This window comes from Astyanax mexicanus, chromosome 6 (genome assembly GCF_023375975.1).
Source record: "Astyanax mexicanus isolate ESR-SI-001 chromosome 6, AstMex3_surface, whole genome shotgun sequence".
In the NCBI taxonomy this organism is placed as follows: Eukaryota; Metazoa; Chordata; class Actinopteri; order Characiformes; family Acestrorhamphidae; genus Astyanax; species Astyanax mexicanus.
Genome location: NC_064413.1, coordinates 2261032 through 2284210, shown reverse-complemented (window position 1 = coordinate 2284210; position 23179 = coordinate 2261032). Strand labels below are relative to the sequence as shown.

General features: G+C 41.6%; 2 protein-coding genes across 4 annotated transcripts; both read left to right on the top strand.

Moving 5' to 3' along the window:
* Window positions 1-100: 100 nt before the first annotated feature.
* pbxip1b (pre-B-cell leukemia homeobox interacting protein 1b) lies at window positions 101-22603 on the top strand. 2 transcript variants are annotated; one of them, XM_022674202.2, is made up of 10 exons: window positions 101-200; window positions 3930-4018; window positions 4513-4683; window positions 4784-5075; window positions 12856-13089; window positions 13192-13215; window positions 14400-14446; window positions 15172-15288; window positions 16090-16336; window positions 17012-22603. In XM_022674202.2, exons 2-10 carry the CDS (start codon window positions 3956-3958, stop codon window positions 18862-18864), a joined length of 3048 nt encoding a protein of 1015 aa, XP_022529923.2. In that variant the 5' UTR covers window positions 101-200; window positions 3930-3955; the 3' UTR covers window positions 18865-22603. The 2 variants fall into 2 exon arrangements, with proteins under 2 accessions (XP_022529923.2, XP_022529924.2); XM_022674203.2 differs by lacking the exon at window positions 13192-13215.
* LOC125802356 (uncharacterized) lies at window positions 6553-8425 on the top strand. Of its 2 annotated transcripts, XR_007439396.1 has the most exons (3): window positions 6553-7874; window positions 7935-7994; window positions 8043-8425. XR_007439396.1 is itself a non-coding variant. In XM_049480141.1 (2 exons), the coding sequence occupies exons 1-2, from the start codon at window positions 7782-7784 to the stop codon at window positions 8109-8111; spliced, it is 270 nt and encodes an 89-aa protein (XP_049336098.1). In that variant the 5' UTR covers window positions 6553-7781; the 3' UTR covers window positions 8112-8425. The 2 variants fall into 2 exon arrangements, 1 of the variants encoding a protein (XP_049336098.1); XM_049480141.1 differs by having other exon boundaries at window positions 7935-8425.
* Window positions 22604-23179: the final 576 nt, after the last annotated feature.

Here is a 23179-nt window from a genome sequence, read left to right as displayed (position 1 = left end):
GTCAGTCATTCTTGACTGCCGCCCTCCTATTGGCGGAGAGCCGTGAGCGGAGGCGGGACGTCTGCGTAGACCTGACTTCTGATTGGCGGAGCGGGAGAAGGGCAGAAAAAAAAACGCTGGAAATTTACTTCAGACAGAGTCCAGCTCGTTTCAGACTGGAAGGAGATTGATTTTAGGGACAGAAAAGGTGTTTTAAGAAGGTAAGACGTTGTATTTTTCTTAAAACATAGATATAAGTAGGTTTATTCGTTTTTTGTTGTGTATTTGTGCAGAGTTTATCAACTTTCCTGTCTTCGTTTCCGGCGTGTGGGCTGTTTTACTTCGAATAAAGAAGAAAATGTCGATTTTTATTGGATTAAAGTGTTAAAAAATGATTATGAGACATTTTTATAGGTAAATATATCGTAAAATACGCGTGTGTTACGTTTTTTAAGCATTATTTCAACTCTTTCTTGCACACTATGGTGTTTTTCGAATTTGTCCGTTCCACCTTAAATGGCGCAGCAGTTGCATTCTGGCGCCTGAGGCGCCAGAATGCAACTGCTGCGCCATTTAAGGTGGAACGGACAAATTCGAGCAAGAAGCCAAATTCAGCTCTGCTAGGATTAATTTTCTACAAACTTTTACCTTTTTTGGGCACATAAGGTGCTCAGGAGGCTGGCAGACGGAAAATAAAGGGGCTGATATTAAACATTGAACATTAAACAGTCGTCACAATGTTCTAGTTCACTTTTAAACAAACTAAACTAAACTTTTATAACAAAAAATGAAGCTCTGGTCTGGCTCAAGCTTGGGTTTACTATAGTACAAAGTCAGGTTGGTGTTTTTATGTAGAAAGAATGTATTATTTTAATCTTTATTCAATCAATAAATTGCAATACATTGATTTTACAGGCATACTAGTGTAAATAATAGTGTTTTTATTATTTTTTTTAGAATAATGGTGGCATTTAGTAGTAATTAATAGCAGTTTATCCATTATTATTAGTAGTTTAGAGTTGGCATGTTCTCCTCCACCAGTCTTACACACTGCTTTTTTTTTTAAATATATTATTTAATGCCTTTACTCCTGGTGATATTTTTTTGTGAGACCCATCTGAGGGTTCTTTGCTTACGCCCACTGGCTCTCTGTTTTTTCATTGCGATGAAAAGAATAACATTTCTTTAAAATGTGTGAGCTAAAATTCAAAACAGGACTTTTTTTAAATGAAATTCTGTCTTGAATGAAAGTGATAAAAATCACACTTTTTGTTTTCTGCACAAGTAAACCATTCAGGTATAACGTTAATTTTTGTATAACACAGTGTAAATAATAGACTAATCGTCTTTCTCCATGATTTATGATTATTATTAGTTAGTAGCTGTGTAACGATGTGCTTTGCTCACAATTCGATTCACGATTCTGAATTCACAACTCAATGTTTTCAATATTTACTCATTATTTTCTTATTTTATTTAGTAAGTGTTCTAATTTTCAATCCATCACTTGTTTTCTTAAGGCAGTCTAGTGTGAAAGTATCATCTATAGCAGAAAAAAAGGGCTTGTATGATTGGCTTCAGTCAAAAATTACTAAAGTATTCTCCGTACTTTGCTTACGCCCACTGGTTCTCTAGGTTGCACTAAAGGGACCTAGTGGCACCCCTGGTGTCCAAACAATGCAACTGCATAACATTTCATAAACTCAGAATTAGATTTGCAGTTTGTTTGTGGTTTTAAAACCGTAATCTCAATTCAAAATATTAGGCGTACTTTATTTATATGTGGTAAATTTGATTTTAAGCTTTTTATAGTAGCTCCTCTACTTTCAGACACGTTTCTCCACACGTTTTTGACCCTCAGATCATCATATACGCTCATTTACCGTCAGTCAAATGTGTTACCAAACCTAAAACAATCCTAATCTTCACATCTCATCCATTTCTTCTGCTCTACCCCCCTCCCAGCTCTATATTTAGCTCTTCTCTATTTAAGTCACCATTATATCCTGAGCAATTCTCATGGCTCAAGGCTACATCCACCAGCCTCTCATGGGAGACCCTCTATTAGCAGACCCAAATTACTGTGGCGAGGAGAAGATAAAAGATCCCTAATGTAGGGCGAAGTGTGTCAGTAAGTATCACATCACTGATCGGTTCGGTCCGAGAGACTTTTAAACGGGATCTTATGTGAAAAAAAGTGCTGTTTGTTACGGTTTAAGCTCAAAGTTCCTCTTCTTTTACTCGCTAATTTGTCCATTCCACCTTAAATGGTGCAGCAGTTGCATTCTGCTGCCTCTTCCTTGCACTTTATTGTGTTTTTCTACTTCGTCCGTCCCACCTTAAATCGTGCAGCAGTTGCATTCTGCCTTCTCTTTCTTGCACCTTATTGTGTTTTTCTAAATAGTCTGTTCCACCTTAAATCGTGCAGCAGTTGCATTCTGCCATCTCTTTCTTGCACCTTATTGTGTTTTTCTAAATAGTCCGTTCCACCTTAAACGGTGCAGCAGTTGCGTTCTGCTGTCTCTTTCTTGCACTTAATTATTATTTTTTTAATTTGTGCGTTCCACCTTAAATGGTGCAGCAGTTGCATTCTGCCATCTCTTTCTTGCACCTTATTGTGTTTTTCTAATTAGTCCGTTCCACCTTAAACGGTGCAGCAGTTGCGTTCTGCTGCCTCTTTCTTGCACTTAATTATTATTTTTTTAATTTGTGCGTTCCACCTTAAATGGTGCAGCAGTTGCATTCTGAATGAATGCAACTGCTGCACCATTTAAGGTGGAATGGACAAAGTAGAAAAACACAAAGTGCAAGAAAGAGTTGAAATAAAGCAAAAAAATTTAACATACTTGTATTTTAGGATCTAAAAGCCTACATAAAGGTCATGTAACCATTATTTAACACTTTAACCCAAGATTAATCTACATTTTCTTCTTGATTTGAAGTAAATCAGCCCATAAACTGTGCACAAACACACAATAAAAACACAACGAACCCACAGTTCCTCTTCCTTTGCTCCAAATGAGCCGTTTATCTTGGAGCGTCGGAATCAGCCGTAAACCGAAGTGACTGTTGGGTCTCTGACCTAGTTGGAAAAGTAGCCCACTTCTACTTTTCCTCACTAGTATTCACAGTGAGCCGCAGCTCCAGAGCTTTGTGTTGGGCCTTGAATGCGACCAACACCTTTTGTTTAATGCATCCGTAGTGCACCTTTTTCTTTTCACCATCAGTGACATCCTTAGTTACTCAGCCGCCTGCCAAAACATTTGCCGGCCAGTGGAACAGCGCAAGGTAACTACTAATGAAGCGGAAAGGCATTCACAGCATCTCCAGCTTTTGTGAGACACATCTATCGTATGTTTCACACTATAAGACCCACCTTAAATCCTTTAATATTCCCCAAAATTCCTGTTTTTTAATCACAGTTTTTTTTATGCATCTTGGCATCATGTTCTCCTCCTCCACCAGTCTTACACACTGCTTTTGGATAACTTTATGCTGCTTTACTCCTAGTGCAAAAATTAATTCAAGCAGTTCAGTTTGGTTTGAGGGCTTGTGATCATCATTTTTGGAAATATTGAATGAGACAATATTATTTGGGATAAATTATTTGGCCTCTGAACACTGAAAATGAATTTTCTAATTTCAGTATCCTAATATTCATAGGACATTAATCTGTAAGCGAGTATATTTCCTGTATATTTCCTGTATATTTCCTGTTCTTTGTTCATCTCCAGCTCATATCTCCTTCTTGTCTTTGCTGCTGCTCGTGTTGATCAGTGGTCCTTTGTCATCACACTGAGCATGCAAATGAGCCGTGCATCATGGAAATGAACCTGACCAGCTGCTGCGTCACCAGACCTGGCTGAAGAGACTGCCTTCAGTGCTTTAATGCTTCTGCTTTTTATTCTTTTTTTTAAGGCTTTTTTTTTATCCTTTCGTGTTTTTTGCAGTTGCTGGCCAGAGCCACTGGGGGGCAATGGCAGATAACAGCAGCGGCACCAACGGCAACAGCTGGACTATTCTCACACCTGAGGTGAAGGTGGGTGTTGTTTGTGTGTTTTAGATTTGTTGGAATTATGGGATGTCCTGATCATGTATTTTTTGCCTCCAAGTCCGAATCATTTGATTTTGAGTATCTGCCGATACCGAGTACTGATCAGATACTTTGGCTAAAAGGAAAAAGTGAAAAAAAGAAAAGAAAGAATACGTCCAATTGTACATTAATTTTTTTTTAAATTCATTTTTAATTATTATTGAAACAACAATATTAAAACAGGCAATTTTAGCACAAAGCAAACTAGTCCTAATTACGAAAAGCCTTATAAATAAACTAACTAAAAATGTCACAGAACAACAATTCTGTGGATCTTATGTGGATTTTACTTTGTGTGATACAGAAATATGGAAAAATGCCTTTAAAAATGATATAATTGCCATTTTAAAGAATAATTGTTAAATGAAAATGATACGTTTATTTAACCCTTTTATCTAGTTCCTCTTTGTCTTATTCATTCTATTTATCACTATAAATAGGAGCCTGGGGTAGAGAGTGTGGGTCCCCTGGCTGAAGGTCTGGAAGGACCAGTCCACTCAGAACCAGCACAACCCAGAACAGATCAGCAGGACCTGGAGAACCTCTCCTCCCACAGATCAGACCTCACAGACGGACCTACAGAACACAACAGCGCTCCTGATCCCCCTCAGGTTTGATGCACCTTTTCAAAAACACGTTTAAAAAACACACGTGGTAGTGATGTGATAACGTGAATATTAACGTGGTAATTAGCCTGTTATTGCTTCTCAGGTAGCGCCTTTAGAGACCAATGAAGCAGAAGCGTCCGTAAACTCCTCCCACCTGAAGGACTCGTCTCTCAGCGCGTCTCCAGTGGAGATTCTCACCTGTCTGAGCTCTGATCTCGAGCAGCAGGACGAGAGAGAAACAGCTCTAAACCTCGACGCTGAATCATTCTCCGACTCTTACTCACACATCAGCTCAGGTACAGCCTCAGCCCCGCACCCTGCTGCTGCCTCACAGGAGGAGGAGGGGCTTTCAGCGGGGGAGGAGTCTCTGGAGCTGAGGAAGACTCTGAGAGAAGGTGAGCAGTAGAAATTATTTTTAAGCTCTTTTAATGTGAATATTCATGTTTTTAAATTAATTTAATTCCAATGTGTGATAAAAATGTCCAAATTAAGTAGTACACACTAAAACTATAGGTTATATATACACTAAATGATAATCATAATATTTTATTATATCGTATTTTTCGAACTATAAGGCACATTTAAAAGCGACACTAGTAAGGGTGCCTACATCTAAGTGAACAAGGGTGTCACCATGTTTCCCTTTTAATGGGGAAGCTGGGGGAAGCGCCTAAGTAAACAAAACTGTAAATCTACACAGATTTCTCACCTGAAAAATGTTTATTTGCTTAGATTTGTAAGCTTAGATTTCCAATACTTTGTCTAAGGGGGAGTTTTCAGTAAAGTTTCTCCAGCACTAAGGCTGGGTGCAGCAGCATTAGCATTAGCCGCTAACTGCAACGATAGTGGGACGTAAATGCTGCCCGATAGCGCTAGACTGAGGAACCCTGAGTGTTCTGGCAACCCAGGGCGCTATCTATCAGCTAGCTGTTTCATCCACCTAGCTTGTTTTTGCATGGTAAACATGCAAACTAGAGTCCGATATACTCACCTCTGAATGGTGAAAGAGATAGAATTAAGGTTAGCGGGTAATGCTAATACTGCTCCTTAATACCAGTATTTTTATTGAGTCTTATATTCCAAAAAATACGATACTAACCCATTTTATATTAGCATGTGGCAGGTTTTCCAGTTTTCTATCATTTCTATCATTAGCCACCATTGTTTTCTAATATAGACCACTACTGTCATGTTGTCATTTTGTTGCCTTGAGCTTCTGTGTCCTCTATTGCTAAATGTACATCATTATTTGTAAGTTGCTTTGGATAAAAATGTAATTTAGTCTGCGCTATGTAGTTTATGCCCATATTTCTTTTTCTGAGTTCTGATTTTTTTTGAAAAGCCCATTCATTCTGCCCACTGAGAAAGTCAGCTTAGACACAGACCTCCAAATATGGGCATAAGAGGACTACAGACTGCAGTGGTCTATTGTTCCTGATGTGTGTAGCTCCTCCCTTTATATCTTGCATTGCATTGTGGGAGAAGAGTATCCACACTCAACAACCGAATAGTTTTGACTGTGTTTTGAGAATATGAGTACCGTATTTTTTGCATTATAAGGCGCACTATCAAAAAATGTCTGTTTTCTGGTCTACATAAGGCGCATCAGATAAGGTAAGGTACGTTTTTTGCAACGCTAGTAACTAGTAGTAGAAATAGGGGTGTAGCCATGTTTTCCTTCTAATTCAGCAGGTCTAATTCAGCTGGTGGGGCAAGACCCTAAGTTTGGCTAAGCTACGTCCCACGTAGGTTGTTTTAACATGGTAAACTGAACAGCACAGTAAGCTGAAACGCAAAAGAGGTAACGGGAATGCTAATGCTGCTCCAGCAATGCTATCCGGGGTTAGAAGCAGGCTACAGTCCGATAATTATTTTTAATAACGCTGTACTTGAGCAGAGTGGCTTTACTGCTCCTTAATACCTGACTGATAGAATTAATACATAAGACGCACTGCCAATTTTTGGGAAAATTTAATGGATTTTTAATGAGCCTTATAGTCCAGAAAATACGGTATACTCAACTCAACTGGTACTTTTATCTATAATATATAGTCAAAAACTAGTTAATATTAGTAATCAATATAATTATAACACAATAAAGTTAGTGTTGTGCCTGATTTAACCCACCGACTACTCCTAAAAGGGATTTTTAGTGCTTTTATATAAATTAAATCAGATCATGGTTGTAGGGGAATGTCAGGGTTGACCCAGGCAGAGAGACGAGGAGGCGGACGTATGTGCAGTTAAGGTGAGAATTTAATAAACAAAGAGACAAGTACACAAGAAACAAAGAAAACAAGAAACAGAGGCGAGCTAAAACTAACAAACAAAAGAGATACTAAAGATAAACAAACGGGAAGACTATAAAACTAGGCAGGATAAACTAAAACAGGGCAAGGGAATAAACTAGGGAAAATACAGGGAACTAGAAAATAACAGAATAAACAGGAAGATAAATATATACTACAAACAAATAGGGAGGCTGACAAAAACAAACGAGGAAAACAATAAGGAACTAAACTAGATGGATAATAACTAACAAACAAAGCGGGAGTAGATAAACAAAGAAATAAACTAATAACTAAAGCTAGACAATGAACTAAACAGAGCAAGGATAATTACAAGGATTAAACTAAGATAGACACGGAGAGAAACACTGAGAGAAACACTGAGAGAAACACTGAGAGAAACACTGAGAGAAACACTGAGAGAAACACTGAGAGAAACACTGAGAGGAAATCTGGGAACACGGGAAGACAAACGACAGGAGACAGTGCAAAGACCGACAGAGGACAAGTAACAGAGGAAGTCTATTTAACTAAACAGGAAACACACTGGGAGTGGAAACACCTGGGGAAGGGGTGGAGCTACAAATGAGACATGAGGTAATGGAAAATCACAGGCAGAACACAGGGGCACGGGTCACGTGGGACAACACAGGCACGAGGACAGACAGGAAACAGGGCCAGGCGTGACAGAAACCTCCCCCTAAACGCGCAGCTCCCGAGGCGCGTAAAAACAAACCCCGGGGGCTGGCGGCAGGGAGAGGCCGGGGAAAACAGGAGACCGAACGGGAGACTGGACAGGGAACTGGACAGGAGATGGAGACTGGACAGGGAACTGGACAGGAGATGGAGACAGGACAGGGGACAGAGACTGGACAGGGAACGGACACTGGACGGGGAACTGGACAGGTGACGGACACTGGACGGGGAACTGGACAGATGACGGAGACTGGACGGGGAACTGGACAGGTGACGGAGACTGGACGGGGAACTGGACAGGTGACGGAGACTGGACGGGGAACTGGACAGGTGACGGAGACTGGACGGGGAACTGGACAGGTGACGGAGACTGGACAGGTGACGGAGACTGGACATGAGACAGAGACTGGACGGGACCGGACATGGGAACAGGGACTAGAACATTGACGGGGATGGAAACAAACACAGTAACAGGGACAGGAACAGAGAAACCACCGGGGACAGGAACTGGAACGATCACAGATACGGGGACCAGGACAGGGAGAGACAGGGGTACAAAAGACACAGGTGGGTGCCCAGGACTGGTAAAAGTCTGTGGGGACAGCCTGGGCACATAACTAGGGGCAAAGTCAGGAGGCCTAGGAGCAGGCCTGGAAATACGGGGCCTGGGCCCAAACATAGTTCTGGGAGCTGCAGGTGCTTGAGCTGGAGCCGGAGCAGCTGGGACTGCTGGTGCTGGAGCTGGAGCAGCTGGGACTGCTGGTGCTGGAGCAGCTGGGACTGCTGGTGCTGGAGCTGGAGCAGCTGGGACTGCTGGTGCTGGAGCTGGAGCAGCTGGGACTGCTGGTGCTGGAGCTGGAGCAGCTGGGACTGCTGGTGCTGGAGCTGGAGCAGCTGGGACTGCTGGTGCTGGAGCTGGAGCAGCTGGGACTGCTGGTGCTGGAGCTGGAGCAGCTGGGACTGCTGGTGCTTGAGCTGGAGCAGCTGGGACTGCTGGTGCTTGAGCTGGAGCAGCTGGGACTGCTGGTGCTTGAGCTGGAGCAGCTGGGACTGCTGGTGCTTGAGCTGGAGCAGCTGGGACTGCTGGTGCTTGAGCTGGAGCAGCTGGGACTGCTGGTGCTTGGGAGAGCGGCGCGGCCGCCGCTGAAATCTCGGAGAGCGGCGCGGCCGCCGCTGAAATCCCGGAGAGCAGCGCTGCCGCCGCTGCAGTCTGTGAGCGCGGCGCGGCCGCCGCTGAAGTGTTGGAGCACGGCGCGGCCGCCGCTGTAGTCTGGGAGAGCGGCGCGGCCGCCGCTGAAATCTCGGAGAGCGGCGCTGCCGCCGCTGCAGTCTGTGAGCGCGGCGCGGCCGCCGCTGAAGTCTCGGGGAGCGGCGCGGCCGCCGCTGAAATCTCGGAGAGCGGCGCGGCCGCCGCTGAAATCCCGGAGAGCAGCGCTGCCGCCGCTGCAGTCTGTGAGCGCGGCGCGGCCGCCGCTGAAATCGCGGAGAGCGGCGCTGCCGCCGCTGCAGTCTGGGAGAGAGGCGTGGCCGCCGCTAAAGTCTCGGAGAGCGGCGCGGCCGCCGCTTGTATCATGGGGTGCAGCGTTTCAGACGCGTGCTTCACGGGGCGTGGCATGAAAAGGTCCGACACTGCAGTACTGGAGCCCGAAGCTGCGGGTGAAGTAAAAACCCGGACTGGATTCCTACTCTCTCGTGCAGAGTCAGGTGTGAGTAGCGCGGGGAGCGCTGGTTCGCCGGTGAAAGCTGGCGCGGGGAAAGTCTTTGACCGCGGCTGGCTCGCCGCGCAGGGGGTCTCGGAGCGCGGTTCTGCTGCTACCGCGGGAATCACGGGCTGCGGTTCGGCTGCCACCGCGAAAGACACAGGGCGCGGATCGGCAGCTACCGCGGGAGGAAGTAGCAGCTGGCGGGCTGGTGCAGGAGGGCAGTCCTCAAACTCCTCTTCACTGGACGCAGGTGTGAGGAGATCGGAGTAGTCCCAAGAATAGGACTCCTCACAGCCTGCATCCATGCCACCCCCGTCCTCGTCGGGGCGAGGATCGAGGCTGACCGCACACAGCCCAAGCGCCCCCCCAAGAAAATCCTCCCCGGAAACGGGCTTCTCCTCCGGCTGGCGGGACCCCTTAAAACGTCTACCCCGAGGCCTGCGGCGTCCTTGGGGCCTCGGGGATTCCAACGCCGGGGTCCCGAACGGAGCATGGCGGATCGCCATCCTGGAGCCAGTCCACGAGCTACCATTGTGGGTCTCGGTGGGCGCCACTGAAGCTGGGCTGACGGGCTCCAACCCGAGGAAAGGCGCCGGGAGCGGGTCATCGCCCCGGATTCGCTCGGCGAGGAGGCGGAGAAACTCCAGGTCCGCCTTCCGAGAAGCATGCCACTGGTTTACGTCCATTTGGTCGGTCTTTTTGTCAGGGTTGACCCAGGCAGAGAGACGAGGAGGCGGACGTATGTGCAGTTAAGGTGAGAATTTAATAAACAAAGAGACAAGTACACAAGAAACAAAGAAAACAAGAAACAGAGGCGAGCTAAAACTAACAAACAAAAGAGATACTAAAGATAAACAAACGGGAAGACTATAAAACTAGGCAGGATAAACTAAAACAGGGCAAGGGAATAAACTAGGGAAAATACAGGGAACTAGAAAATAACAGAATAAACAGGAAGATAAATATATACTACAAACAAATAGGGAGGCTGACAAAAACAAACGAGGAAAACAATAAGGAACTAAACTAGATGGATAATAACTAACAAACAAAGCGGGAGTAGATAAACAAAGAAATAAACTAATAACTAAAGCTAGACAATGAACTAAACAGAGCAAGGATAATTACAAGGATTAAACTAAGATAGACACGGAGAGAAACACTGAGAGAAACACTGAGAGAAACACTGAGAGAAACACTGAGAGAAACACTGAGAGAAACACTGAGAGAAACACTGAGAGGAAATCTGGGAACACGGGAAGACAAACGACAGGAGACAGTGCAAAGACCGACAGAGGACAAGTAACAGAGGAAGTCTATTTAACTAAACAGGAAACACACTGGGAGTGGAAACACCTGGGGAAGGGGTGGAGCTACAAATGAGACATGAGGTAATGGAAAATCACAGGCAGAACACAGGGGCACGGGTCACGTGGGACAACACAGGCACGAGGACAGACAGGAAACAGGGCCAGGCGTGACAGGGAAACACTAAGATAAGCAGATCAGTTTGAGTCTCCAGGATCAGGGATGGTAAACACTTCTTTTTATCTAATATAAATCTAATAGAAACATGGTGTTAACATGTGTTTACTCCTGTTTTATTCTGCCTCTTGTTTGTTTGTGTTTTAAAGTTTTGGTTGGCGTCTGTATTGGAGGTGCAGTTTAAAGGTCTGTAGCTCGATTGGCCGCAGCCAGACGGCTTGGTTTGTTCTGTATTGTCTGAGCTGAAATACGAGCTGTTCAGCACGCAGTCCTGACCCTGTGAGTGCGTCCTGCCCTGTGCTATTTTTAACCCAATAAGTAAATAGTTGTGCTGCTCTCAGACATGCTGTGCCTCAGCAGCTTCTTAATATTTGCTCTTCCTCTTCCTGCCTGTGATTCTCAAAGCTTCATATGCTGCGATGGACCTCAGAAATGCTATTAGAATTCCTTATTGTATCCACAAAAGTTCACTAAGCTACAGTTTATAACTTTTATCAGCATGAAAGTGTAGTTTAACCACTTACTGTTCTCTCAAAGTATTGGAACAGTGAGGCTAATTCTATTATTTATGCTGTAAACTGAAAATATTTGGGTTTGACATTTAAAGGCTGCCATCAGCTGCCGGAGCCCTGAGAGAGCATAATTGGTCTTGCTCTTTCTTTGTGGAAACAGTAGATGGCACTCTCTCCCCTCAACAAAAATGGGGGAAAAATTAGAAATAAAATTATTTATATATATATATATATATATATATATATATGTATGACCGTTTACTTCTGGATGGTCATCCTTTCAGTGATGTCGACTCGGCCACTGAGGGAAGAACCTGGATGTCTGCTGGATGTGGAACAACTGTGAAGGCGCTCGCATTAGACTGATTCTGTTACCGCAGGGGGATCCAGGAATAGAATCAAATCTAGCAGAGCCTCAATCTCTGTGTGTGCACGCACAGCCTCAACACACACACACACACTTTTAATGTGTGTGAAATGAAAGAGAGCATCCGGTTTGGACTCTACATACATTTTATAATGCCATCAAACATCTATAAATACATGAACCGAGAACAGAGAAGGCCTGAATTTCTGCTTTAATCAGAATTTAACAGATTTAATTTGCACAAAACTCTGCAGAGGGCTTTTAATTTGAAGGAAGAAGACTGTGAGAGGAAAAAATAGAGTATAATACAGTACCTGAGCTGTGTGTGTTCACTGTTTAGATTTCATTTCAGCATGTTGTCACTGCTAGATTACAATTACAATATAGCTAAATCGAGAAAACAAAATGCCAGAATAACTTTACTATCCTAGTCCTGTACAGTTTATATCTTTCAGCTAGAAAAGAGACACATTAAGAGTTAGTATAGTAAGTAAACTGATACCGAGGGTGATGTGTGATCGTGAATGCTGCATTTAAAATGCATTAAAATGAGCATGAACCTGCTGTCTGTATGGCTCTTACCTGGTGCACTGATACAGGGGTTGCCAGATTGATACAGTGGTTTTCTACGGTGGCCTAGAAAGGCACATCACAACGACATTTACAAAGCAAACAAAAAAGATAACCACACAATGACATTAAGTACATTTTCCTAACAGCACTTCAGGCTTTCATTTTCCAGCAGGACTTGGCACACTGCCCACACGGCTCCAAAAGTACCAATTGGTCTCTTTTATATAAAATTCAAATTTTCTGAAGCACTGGTTTTTGGGTTTTCAATGGGGTTTCAAGCCATAATCATCAACAATTAAAGAAATAAACACTCTGTGTTTAATACATCTATATAATTTCACATTTTGAACTCATTTTCAATGGTATTCTAATGTTTTGAGATGCACTAGTGCACATCTTCTGATAATCATACTGGCCAAACGAGAAGCACAATGTCACATGACTTATTCATTAATTATCCAGTTAATTATGCAGGAATTTAGCTAAATTTAGCTGGATTTTCACAGAATTAACCAATATAAAATATTACTATATCCCTTTTCTTGCTGTAGAATCTTCTCCAGACGTTGACGTGTCTGAGGAGCAGGAGGTGGAGGGTGATGGACTGAGGAGGAGAAAGGTTCCTCAGCTGAGCCCTGAAGATCACCGAGATGAAGATGAGGAGGAAGAGGCTGAGGAAGAACCGTTCACTCCTCCTCGGAGAGAAGACGACGCCGGGTTCTCTCTGAATAAGTGTATTTTTGGAGCGGTGATTCTGCTGGGCCTGGGCACCATTTTCTTCTCAGGTGAGCTTCCTCTAAACCAGCGCTCAGACTCTCCTGTACTACAGTGATTATGAGCTGACTGAGTGTAAGGGCTTTCTGAGATACAGCTCTGTTACTCTGCAGGTGTGCTCTTGGATCCAGATGAGGGTATGTGGCATGTGTGTGTGTGTTTTTCTGAGTGGATGATTCACTTGGTGGTGTTTGTTTGTCTGTAATGCATGCCTGTGTGTGAGCTTGTAATTAAACAGCAGTGTATTAAAATAATATTTTAAAATTATTTGACAGCTTTCAACAAATTTCAGCACGAATACAGTAATCAGATACCTGAATAAAGCTGGATGGGATCTGGACGGGATTAGTAATTAGTAAGTGCAATTAAAAAATAAGAGGAACAGTGAGTTTTTAGGCTTTTTTCTCAGTCACATGACCTCATCACAGTGTTCAGTAGCTCCTCCATTTCCACTCGCTGTTCTGTTTTTAACATGGATCTCCATGGAAACTCTCACCCAAAGTGTAATTACGGTGCGCGGCAGTGGACAAATAGCTATTTTATTAAACGCGAGAAGACGAAACTCAGACATGTGCGTCCGGACGGGACTAAAATTACTGGAGGAGTTCAGAGAAAAACAGTAGATAATTCAGCCTGTAATTAATTTATCAGAGATGTCTGAGAAAAACACGTACATGGACAGGAATAAAATCACAGAGGATAAAAACCCATAAAAGAAAAAAAAAATAAATTTAACCCCAGAACCCCCTAAGAAACTAATCCTGTCCATATAGGGCTAAATAATGCCTCTCATTTCAGCCAATCACGTTGCAGGGGCTGAAAAACTTGTGTTTAAATTCATATATAAGGCACACTGGATTATAGGGTGAACTGACGATTTTAAGTGCGCCTTAATTATGATTTATAAAATGATACCCAGCCTTTTTTTGAAACTCTACCTGTGTTTTATTGCAATAATGGAATAGGAGATGGTATAGAAGTTGGGGGCTTCTCCAGCATCTATAGATAATACAGTAATTAGTTTATTTTTACCAGAGTTTTAGGTGCATGTCCAGATCGTTTAGCACACTATGAGGTTTATAATCAAGCATGTGGAATGTGAGCTAATCTGGGAAACGCTGGGAAAGAGCCGGACGCTTCTGATCTTTATTTCAGCACAGATTTATTCTGCTTGTCTGCATGCTCTTCATATTTAGAAACATTTTATATAGAAAGCACCCCCACGGTAAAGCAGTATAACCCATCAGATTCTCTTACTGTCTTGTGATATCATAATTATGTATAAATATTCAGAGCATGATGTTCGTTTTTGTCTTTTTAGAAGGAGATGCTGAAGTGCAGGAGCTGAAAGATCCACATCTTAAAAAGGTTAGCCTTTCATCCAGTTTAAATAAAGTATAAAGTATAATAGGGGTTGGACAATGAAACTGAAACACCTGCCATCATTTTAGTGTGGGATTTTAGGTTTCATGGCTAAATTAGAGCAGCCTGGTGTCCAATGTCTTTGGCCATTAATTGCACATTGCACCAGTAAGAGCTGTAAGAGTGTGAAGGTTCAATTAGCAGGGTAAGAGCACAGTTCTGCTCTAAATATTGCACACAATGCACACAACATTATGGGAGACATACCAGAGTTCAAAAGAGGACAAATTGTTGGTGCACGTCTTGCTGGAGCATCTGTGACCAAGACAGCAAGTCTTTGTGATGCATCAAGAGCCACGGTATCCAGGGTAATGTCAGCATACCACCAAGAATGACCAACCACATCCAACAGGATTAACTGTGGACGCTGTAAGAGGAAGCTGTCTGAAAGGGATGTTCGGGTGCTAACCCGGATTGTATCCAAAAAACATAAAACCACGGCTGATCAAATCACGCAGAATTCAATCTGCACCTCAACTCTCCTGTTTCCACCAGAACTGTCCGTCAACACAATCAATTATTGTGCTCTAAAACCAGGTGTTTCAGTTTCATTGTCCAACCCCTGTATATAAGTATATAGTCCAGTATAAAGAGTATAAAGAGCACTGCTTGTTAAATCTTGATGAGCTGTGTATGTGGTATTAAAGTGTGTGTGTATTTCTGTCTCTCAGGAGTGGATGAATCTTGATGCTTCAGGAAACACACCTGCAAGTGTTCCTCCTCTAGAAGTACTGGAGCAACTAGCGAAGGAGAGTCAGAAAATCGCTATCTTACAGGCGCAGTTTCAGGTAAGTGTTTAGCTGCATCTGTTCCTGCATGTTTGGTCTTGGTTCGCACGCTTATAAAAAGCACTGGTAACAAATGTCTATTTTGTAGTGTTTATTTTCATGCATAAAGTGCATCTTATGCGACACTTGTAACTAGTAACTAATAGCAGGAACAGGGGTGTCACCATGTTTTCCTTCTACATTCACCCAGTGGCGAGACTTGTAAAACTAAGCTAAGTTAAATAATCAAAACTGTAATTCTTACAAAAAAAAAAAAACATTTAAAACGAGCACTGGATGTTAATGTAACAGATTTATCTCCTGAAAACTGTTTATTTGGGTGAGTAAAGTGCTTCCGTTTATTAACAGTAAGATCACATTTAAAGCTGGAGCATTAGCATTAGCGGATAACCGCTACCAGACTACAGTCCGATATACTCACCTCTGAACAGCAAAATAGCTAGTGCTATGGTTAGCTGCTAATGCTAATACTAATACTGCTCCAGCAGTGCTAGCCAGGGTTAGCAGCAGGCTACAGGCCGATAATATTCACCTCTGGACGGCCATAGAGCTAGCGCTTAGCACGGTTAGCAGCTAATGCTAATATTGCTGGAGAACTAAACTTAAACTCCTGTATAACGCTGTACTTCAGCAAAGTGTCTTTACTGCTCCTTAATACCTGACTGATAAAATTCATACATAAGGAGCACAAGATTAGAAGATGCACTGACGATTTTTGGGAAAATTAAAGAATTTTAATTGCACCTTATAGTGCAAAAAATAATGTATTCTACAAAGCTTTTTTTTTGGTTTTTAACACAGGAACAGGAAGGGGAACTAAAGGCAACGCAGCTGCAGGTGGAGGAAGGCAGCCGGGAGCGAGTGAAGAGGAAGGAGCTGGAGGTGGAGATCCAGAAAATGAGAGGAGAGCTGGATAAACTTCCTGCTCTTCAGAAGGAGCTGGAGCAAGGAAACGAAAGAGCAAAGAAAGATCTGGAGGCTCTTCCAGCCCTGCAGAAGGAGCTGGAGCTCCTGAAGGCCAGAGTTACAGAACTTACTCAGAGCACAGGTACAAATCTACTAACCTGCTTTCAGATTTTACCTTTTATCACTTTGTTCTTCATTTTCACTTAGAATTACACATCTAAATCTAGAGGTTTATTAACAAAGCATTTAATTTAATTATGAATTTTACCAGCAGTAAACCAGCTCCACTGAATTCCAGAGTTTTACAGGAGTTTGAGTTTAGTTCTCAAGCACTGAGGCTGGAGTAGCATTAGCGTTAGCTGCTAACCACTATTTCCCTGTTTATCGACTTGTAGCCTGCACCTAGCCTCAGCTAGCACTGCTGGAACGGTAAGCCGCTAATGCTAATGCTAATGCTCCAGGCATGGTGCTGGAGAAATTTGTGAATCTAAGCTTACTGTATATAAACTAATTGGTCTATGGTTCATGTACCACATCCTAAATCCATTTAATACCTAGAGCTACTGTAAAAAAGCACTTTCCTAACAAATTATTGACTAATTCCAGCTCTGTTCAACTTTACAGGTTTCAGATTATTCAGAAAACTGTAAAAATATATATTTTTTTCCAGAATGAAAAAACAATTTAAAAGAACCTTGTTTTTTTCCCTATTTCAGCTTGTTTACGAAACACATGACTAAATATTACAATAACTACCGAAGTGTTTTAATGTGTTTTTTGTTCTCAGGTACTGATTTTTATGCTTTCTCTCCTGCAGATGGAGCTCAATCTGTTACCCTCCAATCAGAATCAGCGACTCCCTCTGCTGGACCCGGAAGTGAACTGCCATCTAGTCAAGGAAAGAAAGAGTGGAAGGATAAGAAATCGCAGGAGAAAGTGAAAAAAGAGAAAGAATGGAAGGAAGGAAAAAAGGACAAAGAGGAAGGAAAGCCGTGGAAGGACCGAGGAAATGAGGGGAAAGAACCAAAAAAGCAAAAAGAGCGAGAAAAGAAAGTCCAGCGAGAAGAAAGCAAAGAATACAGAGCAAAAGGAGAAAGGAAAGTAGGGGTAGATGAGAAAGAAGGGAAAAAGGGCAGAAAGCAAGAAGAAGGTAAAAGATGGAAAGATTCTGAAGTTAAAAGGGATTCTAAAGACGAAGGTAAGAAAAGGGAGCGGAAAGAAGATGACAAAAGATGGAAAGATGATAAAGATAAAGTAAAGAGAGAGAGTGGAGAAGAGAACGAGAAGGAAGATAAAAAGTATAAGAAAAAGGAGAAACCCTGGCAGCTGGACGGCGAAAGGGGCGGGACAAAGACAAAAGAAAGGAAGCATTTCGGAGAGAAAGTGAAAGAGGGGAAGGATGAGAGAGACTGGGAAAAGAGAAGACAAACTGGCTCAGATGATAAAAAAGAATGGAAGGAGAAAAGAAAAGATGGGAAAGAGAGGAACGAGTGGGATACTGAGGAAGGAAGTCATCCAAAAGGTGAAGGAGGAAAAGCCAAGAAGAAAGAATCGTGGAAAGGAGAGAAAGATCATCATCACCGTGGTAAAAAAGAACGAAAAGAAAGGGATGAGAGGGATGCTGAAAATGAAAATGAAGGAAACGAAAGAAATGAAAGAAAACCAAAAAGTGAGAGAAAAGCCCACAAAAAAGATTCATGGAAAGAAGAGAAGAATCATAATCGAGAAGGAAATGGGGATAAAAATGCGTGGAAAGAAAGGAATGAGTGGGATGCCGAAAATGAAAGGATAGAGAGGAAAGACAAAAAGCAGAAGAAGAAAGACTGGAAAGAAAGGAATGAATGGGATGCCGAAAATGCCGAAAGGATAGAGAGGAACGACAAGAAGCAAAAGAAAGACTGGAAAGAAAGGAATGAGTGGGATGCTGAAAATGAAAGAAATGCAAAAGGTGAGAGAAAATCCCACAAGAAAGATTCATGGAAAGAAGAGAAAGAAGGGAATGGTGGAAAGAAAGAGTGGAAAGAACGTACAGATAAGCGCTCGAGTGGAAAAGAGAGAGAGTGGCCAAAAAACGAGGAAAAGGAGGAGAACAGAAAGCAGCATAAAGGCGAATACGAGAAGAACGGAGAAAGGTGGAGCAGGAAGAACAAATCGAGGAACCCCTCTCCAGAAAAGGAACCCCATCATTTATACACTGACCGACAGCAAAGCGAGGACCAATCACGTGCCGGGGATTACTGGGCGGAGCAGAGAGAACGGATACGTCATTTCCGCGGATCGACGGAGGGATGCGACGGAGTGACGGCCTGCGCCCGTGCTGAAGGTCTATCGCCCGTCTCTAAAAGCGATTTTGAGTCTTTCCTCTCCACCTACCTGGAAAAGTTACGATCTCCTGAGAACCAGGCCTCTAAAAAAGAGGAGCTGAATAAGCTCATCAGTGAATTCTTCACCAACGGAGTCTTCATCCACGACCAGATACCGTTCAGCGAGTTCGTGGAGGACGTAGCCGACATTTTGGAAGACATGGCGGAAGAAGAAGAGGAGGATAAGGAGGTGGAGGACGAGATGGAGGAGTTTGAAAGGGAGGCGATGGAGAAGTTTGCGCTTCAGGACAGAGGAGGGGAGGAAGAGAAGAGGAGGGAGAGTGGGAGGAAGAGAGCTTCAGGCTGAAGGAAGGAAAGGAAAGGATGGAGGTCTTAGAAGTAGGCCTGTCACAATAATTACATTATCAGCTTAAAAATGCCCCCTATCAACACCCAAAACATACCTAAAGAAACTTTATGCCGGTCCAATGCGGTCCAGCTGGTACAGACCGGGGCTTCCCCTGCCTTCACACTTTGCAGTATGTATAGTCTTTAAAAGGATGTAATTCCTTTGTTATGATATTATGTTATCATTCTATTAGTGCCATATAAACAGTATCGCAATAATTTCTGTGAAAACATATTGTTCACAAGAAATTGTTATCGTGACAGGCCTACTTAGAAGGAAAAAAAATGAAAATGTTATATTATATTATATAATTAGGGTTGGTTTGTTCTTGTGGATAATTTACAAAGCAGGATTTCTTATTGAGCATATAGGGTTTAAATTCAGTTTCTATAAGTAAAAAAAAAACAAATTGTGTTCTTGGACCGGTTCCAAACGAACTATGAAGCTTTTCTCTTGTAGTGAGAACGTGATCCGGTCTCGGTCTGACCCAACTATAGATATAGTCCATTTATTTGAGCTAAACTGCTGATAAGGCACAGTTTAATCTGATATATATAGACCAGATAATGCTAATTAATTATCACAGCTATGTACAAACACCGTCTCTGCTGCTCCATGCTGTTTACACACTGCGTGCAGTATGTGCAACGTTCACTGCTCAACGTTCACTGTGCTGCACGTCCCATTAAAAACACTGTGTTTCAAAACTTATCGGCACATCTTCTGACCAATCAGAGGAGAAGATGTGCTCGCTTGGTTTATTAGTAGGGGTGTCACGATTCTCTAAATCCTCGATTTGATTTTATTTTCGATTTTAGGGTCACGTTTCGATTCGATTCTCAATTTTCTTTTTTCTGGCCTATGCCAGTTTTTTTAAGATATATATGTAATGACATCTAGTGTCTTTTTTTTGGTAGCAGCAGTGCGCACTATTAAAACAGCAATGTGTAACATAATATAAATAAATAATAAAAAAATACAGGAACAGTCATGTACAAAATAATAGAACAATTAGAGCCTTAACAAACTGAACTCTATCCTACTATAACAGTTAAACATGAAAAATAAGACTTTAAGACTTTTCTTTAATAAAGATATATTATTAACTTTATCTGAGAGAAAGATGCTCCTTAAGGTACCAAAACTATTAGCATATTTGAGGCTAGACAAAACAACTGATATTTTTTTTATATTTTCAAGTTTTTCTTTAAGAAGATGAGAGTGTCCACATTCTCTGGAGAAAGAGCTGCTCTTTCAGCAGTCACAATGTCCGCGGCTACAGTGTGCTGCGTTATTTGTGTAGCTTAGAGGGAGGGATCGTAGATCATCTTTTTGACTTTGATGCTTGAGACAATGACATCATTTCGATCGATTTCGCTAAAATAACGAAATCATAAAATATGGAAATCGTAACACCCCTATTTATTAGTGCACATTTTGGTGTGTTTAGGTTTGTGCCTGTGTGAAAACAAACCAAACAGAGGGAGAAACAAACTCATCAACTGATCCAGAGCATAGAAACCAAACACTACAAGAATTGATATTCCTAAATGACCGAATTGAGGATTCCCAGAGTAATGTTTCTTAGCTCTCCTTCTATTAAACAGGCTTGAGTTTTATCTTGAAATCCTGCTTTGTAAAATTTTAAAACTTGTTCTATTAAAGAGCCGCTGCACTGCTGTAGATATGAGCCACTGGAGTCACCTGTTATAAAGTGTTCATAAACACTAGCATTCAAAAGTTTGGAATCGATTATAATAATAAAAATAAAAATAAGGGTACAGTAAATAACAGGACTTACAACAGAATGCCTCAACTAATAATTATTTAATTGACATGATAAAAACGTATTAATCATATCATATATCAATCATATTTTTTATTTACAACAATCTTAAGCATTCTAATTTAGTAAGATTTTTTATAATGTCTTAACAGGCATCAATTAATCATTAGTTAAGACATTACTGTCATAAGTGTGGTTATTTGTGTCCTTTTTTATAAAAAGTTACCTGATATTCTGTATAATATAAAAGCAAGGTGATGCACGTGCATAAAAAAGATATATAAAATAGGACTTTGCAACTTGATAGAAGTTGTATAATTTATTTGATTTAAAGCTCACCTACCGTCGTTTTTTCTTTCATTTTAAAATGTCTAGTTGTGGTCTCTAGTATGAATGAATGACATGTGAGCCGTTTTTGTAAAAAAAAAAGTGCTCAGGTGTCTCTGTATAGCTCTTTTTTAATGGACTGTTTTAGGGGTGTGTCCAAAATGACCGGATTCCAGCTTTGCTCATGAATATTCATACATGCAAACAGCATGCAAATATCTCTCCTCTGATTGGCTAGGAGCACTGCGACGCCCCTCCGCCGCTCTGCCGCTCACTGCCTCCCACCTCCTAACTGATGAGCGGTGATGTTGCGTCGCTTCAGCTCCGCCTCTGGGAGTTTCTCGAGCCAAGGTGGGCTGGTCTGTGAGTTTCTGCCTACGTAGGCAGAAAGATAATTCAAAATTCACCCGTTTTTCGGAGGGGGGGAGGGGGGATTTCTTTGCTTAGCTCCTGCAGACAATGGGGGCTGCAAAACAGTTTAATGTGCAGGTGTACACATTCAACTCGGAGAGACCTACTGTATTCCACAAAAAACAAGAAAAATCGGATTTTCGCGGAAGGTGAGCTTTAAGTAAATTTTAGGCAGCTGTAAATCTATATTTTAAATACTATGAAAGCAAGTTGGTGGCGCATACATTTTTTTTAAGTTTAGAACTGATAGAATGTATTATAATTATGAATAAATAAATATTTGGCAGCTGTGAATAAAAATGTTATGGCTTCTACAGAGCTGTTAAATAAAGGTAGCATAAAATTTAATAATTGAATGCGGACTATCCTGTATCCTGAGACAAGCTTAAGTATAAGAACAGAAATCAGTTAAAAAACCTGTAAAAATGGTACTTTTTAAATATCAAATAAATACAGTATTTATTTAAAGCTACATTGTTTAAGTTACTGTAATGCAATTAATTTAAAATAATTAAATAAAGTGGTTCCAGACTTTTGAAGGCTACATTTCACGGTACATGATATAGAAATTAAAGCTTAGCTTGCATAGACGTATTATCATATTATTGCAAACTGGGTTGCCAGATATTCTGCTCAGACAATGACTAGTGCAGAATTTTTTTTTTTTTTTTGTATTGTGGAAAAGAGACTTGGAGAATGGTACAATTTTCAGATATTTTGTTGAGTTTCTCGTCTGCCTTTTTTGTATTTTTGGGCAGAACATTATTTGTGTGTGTTAGTGAGTGTGAATGAGTATTTTTCAGTATTTAAGTTGGAGTAAGTCAAATTATACATCTTAATTTTAAAGAGTAACGGGAACATTTCATACATTTCATACCTGTAACATTTTAAAGATTTCCTCTCTGTGCGCTTTAGTTCCGGGTTTGAGCTACTGATCTAATTTTAAGGCTTTATGTGCTTTTTTTTGTTGTTATTTATTATAATGTATTTGTTCAGTATGTTTTTAAATGGGTGTTTGCTTGTAGTTTTTAGTTGTTGAGAAAAGAAACTGGTTTTATTGCAACCAAACAATCAGCTACTTTTTATAAGCTAGACTTGCTCTGCTGGCAGGACCTTCTGGGGTTGTTTCTAGTTTTCATTTCTGCGTCACAATAAAACTTATAAATAAAAAGAGCTATGAATCCTGTGTTTATAAAACATTATTACTGCATTTCTACATGTTGCACATTCAAGTCAAGTCTAGTTTTATTGTCAGTACTGCATATGTACAGGACATACAGAGAATTGAAATTACGTTACTCTCCATCCTAATTTTACAGCAAGTACAGATAATAGATATAATAAAGGAGAATGGGAGACACTATGTGTACAATACAGCAGGGACACAAATAGACATAGGATGCTGAGTGAGTGTGTGCTGGGGGCAGGATTGGGATGGGGGGTAGAGCAGGAAGAGAGTTCAGCATCCTCACAGCCTGATGGATGGGGCTGTCTCGCAGTCTGCTGGTCCTCGCCCCGAGACTCCTCAGTCTCCTCCCTGATGGCAGCATTCCCTATGGCTTAAACATACAGACTCAGAATTAATGTTTAATGGTTTAAATAGTTGGAACAGATCTGTAAATCACATTCATGTCACATGTTCATCAATCAGATACGTATCTGATTTAGGACCACATATGAAAGTGACTCAAATCTGACTTAAAAAAACAAAAAATCAGATTTATCCTGTTCACACAGCCATGGAAAAAG

Bases quoted from the DNA above. Each gene is read 5' to 3' on its own strand.
- LOC125802356 (XM_049480141.1), top strand. From the start codon at position 7,782: ATGGAGACTGGACAGGGAACTGGACAGGAGATGGAGACAGGACAGGGG. The intron at 7,875-7,934 runs GTGACGGACACT...GGAACTGGACAG, and splicing joins CTGGACGGGGAACTGGACAG to GTGACGGAGACTGGACGGGG.
- pbxip1b (XM_022674202.2), top strand. From the start codon at position 3,956: ATGGCAGATAACAGCAGCGGCACCAACGGCAACAGCTGGACTATTCTC. The intron at 13,216-14,399 runs GTATGTGGCATG...TTGTCTTTTTAG, and splicing joins GCTCTTGGATCCAGATGAGG to AAGGAGATGCTGAAGTGCAG. The intron at 15,289-16,089 runs GTAAGTGTTTAG...TTTTTAACACAG, and splicing joins TCTTACAGGCGCAGTTTCAG to GAACAGGAAGGGGAACTAAA.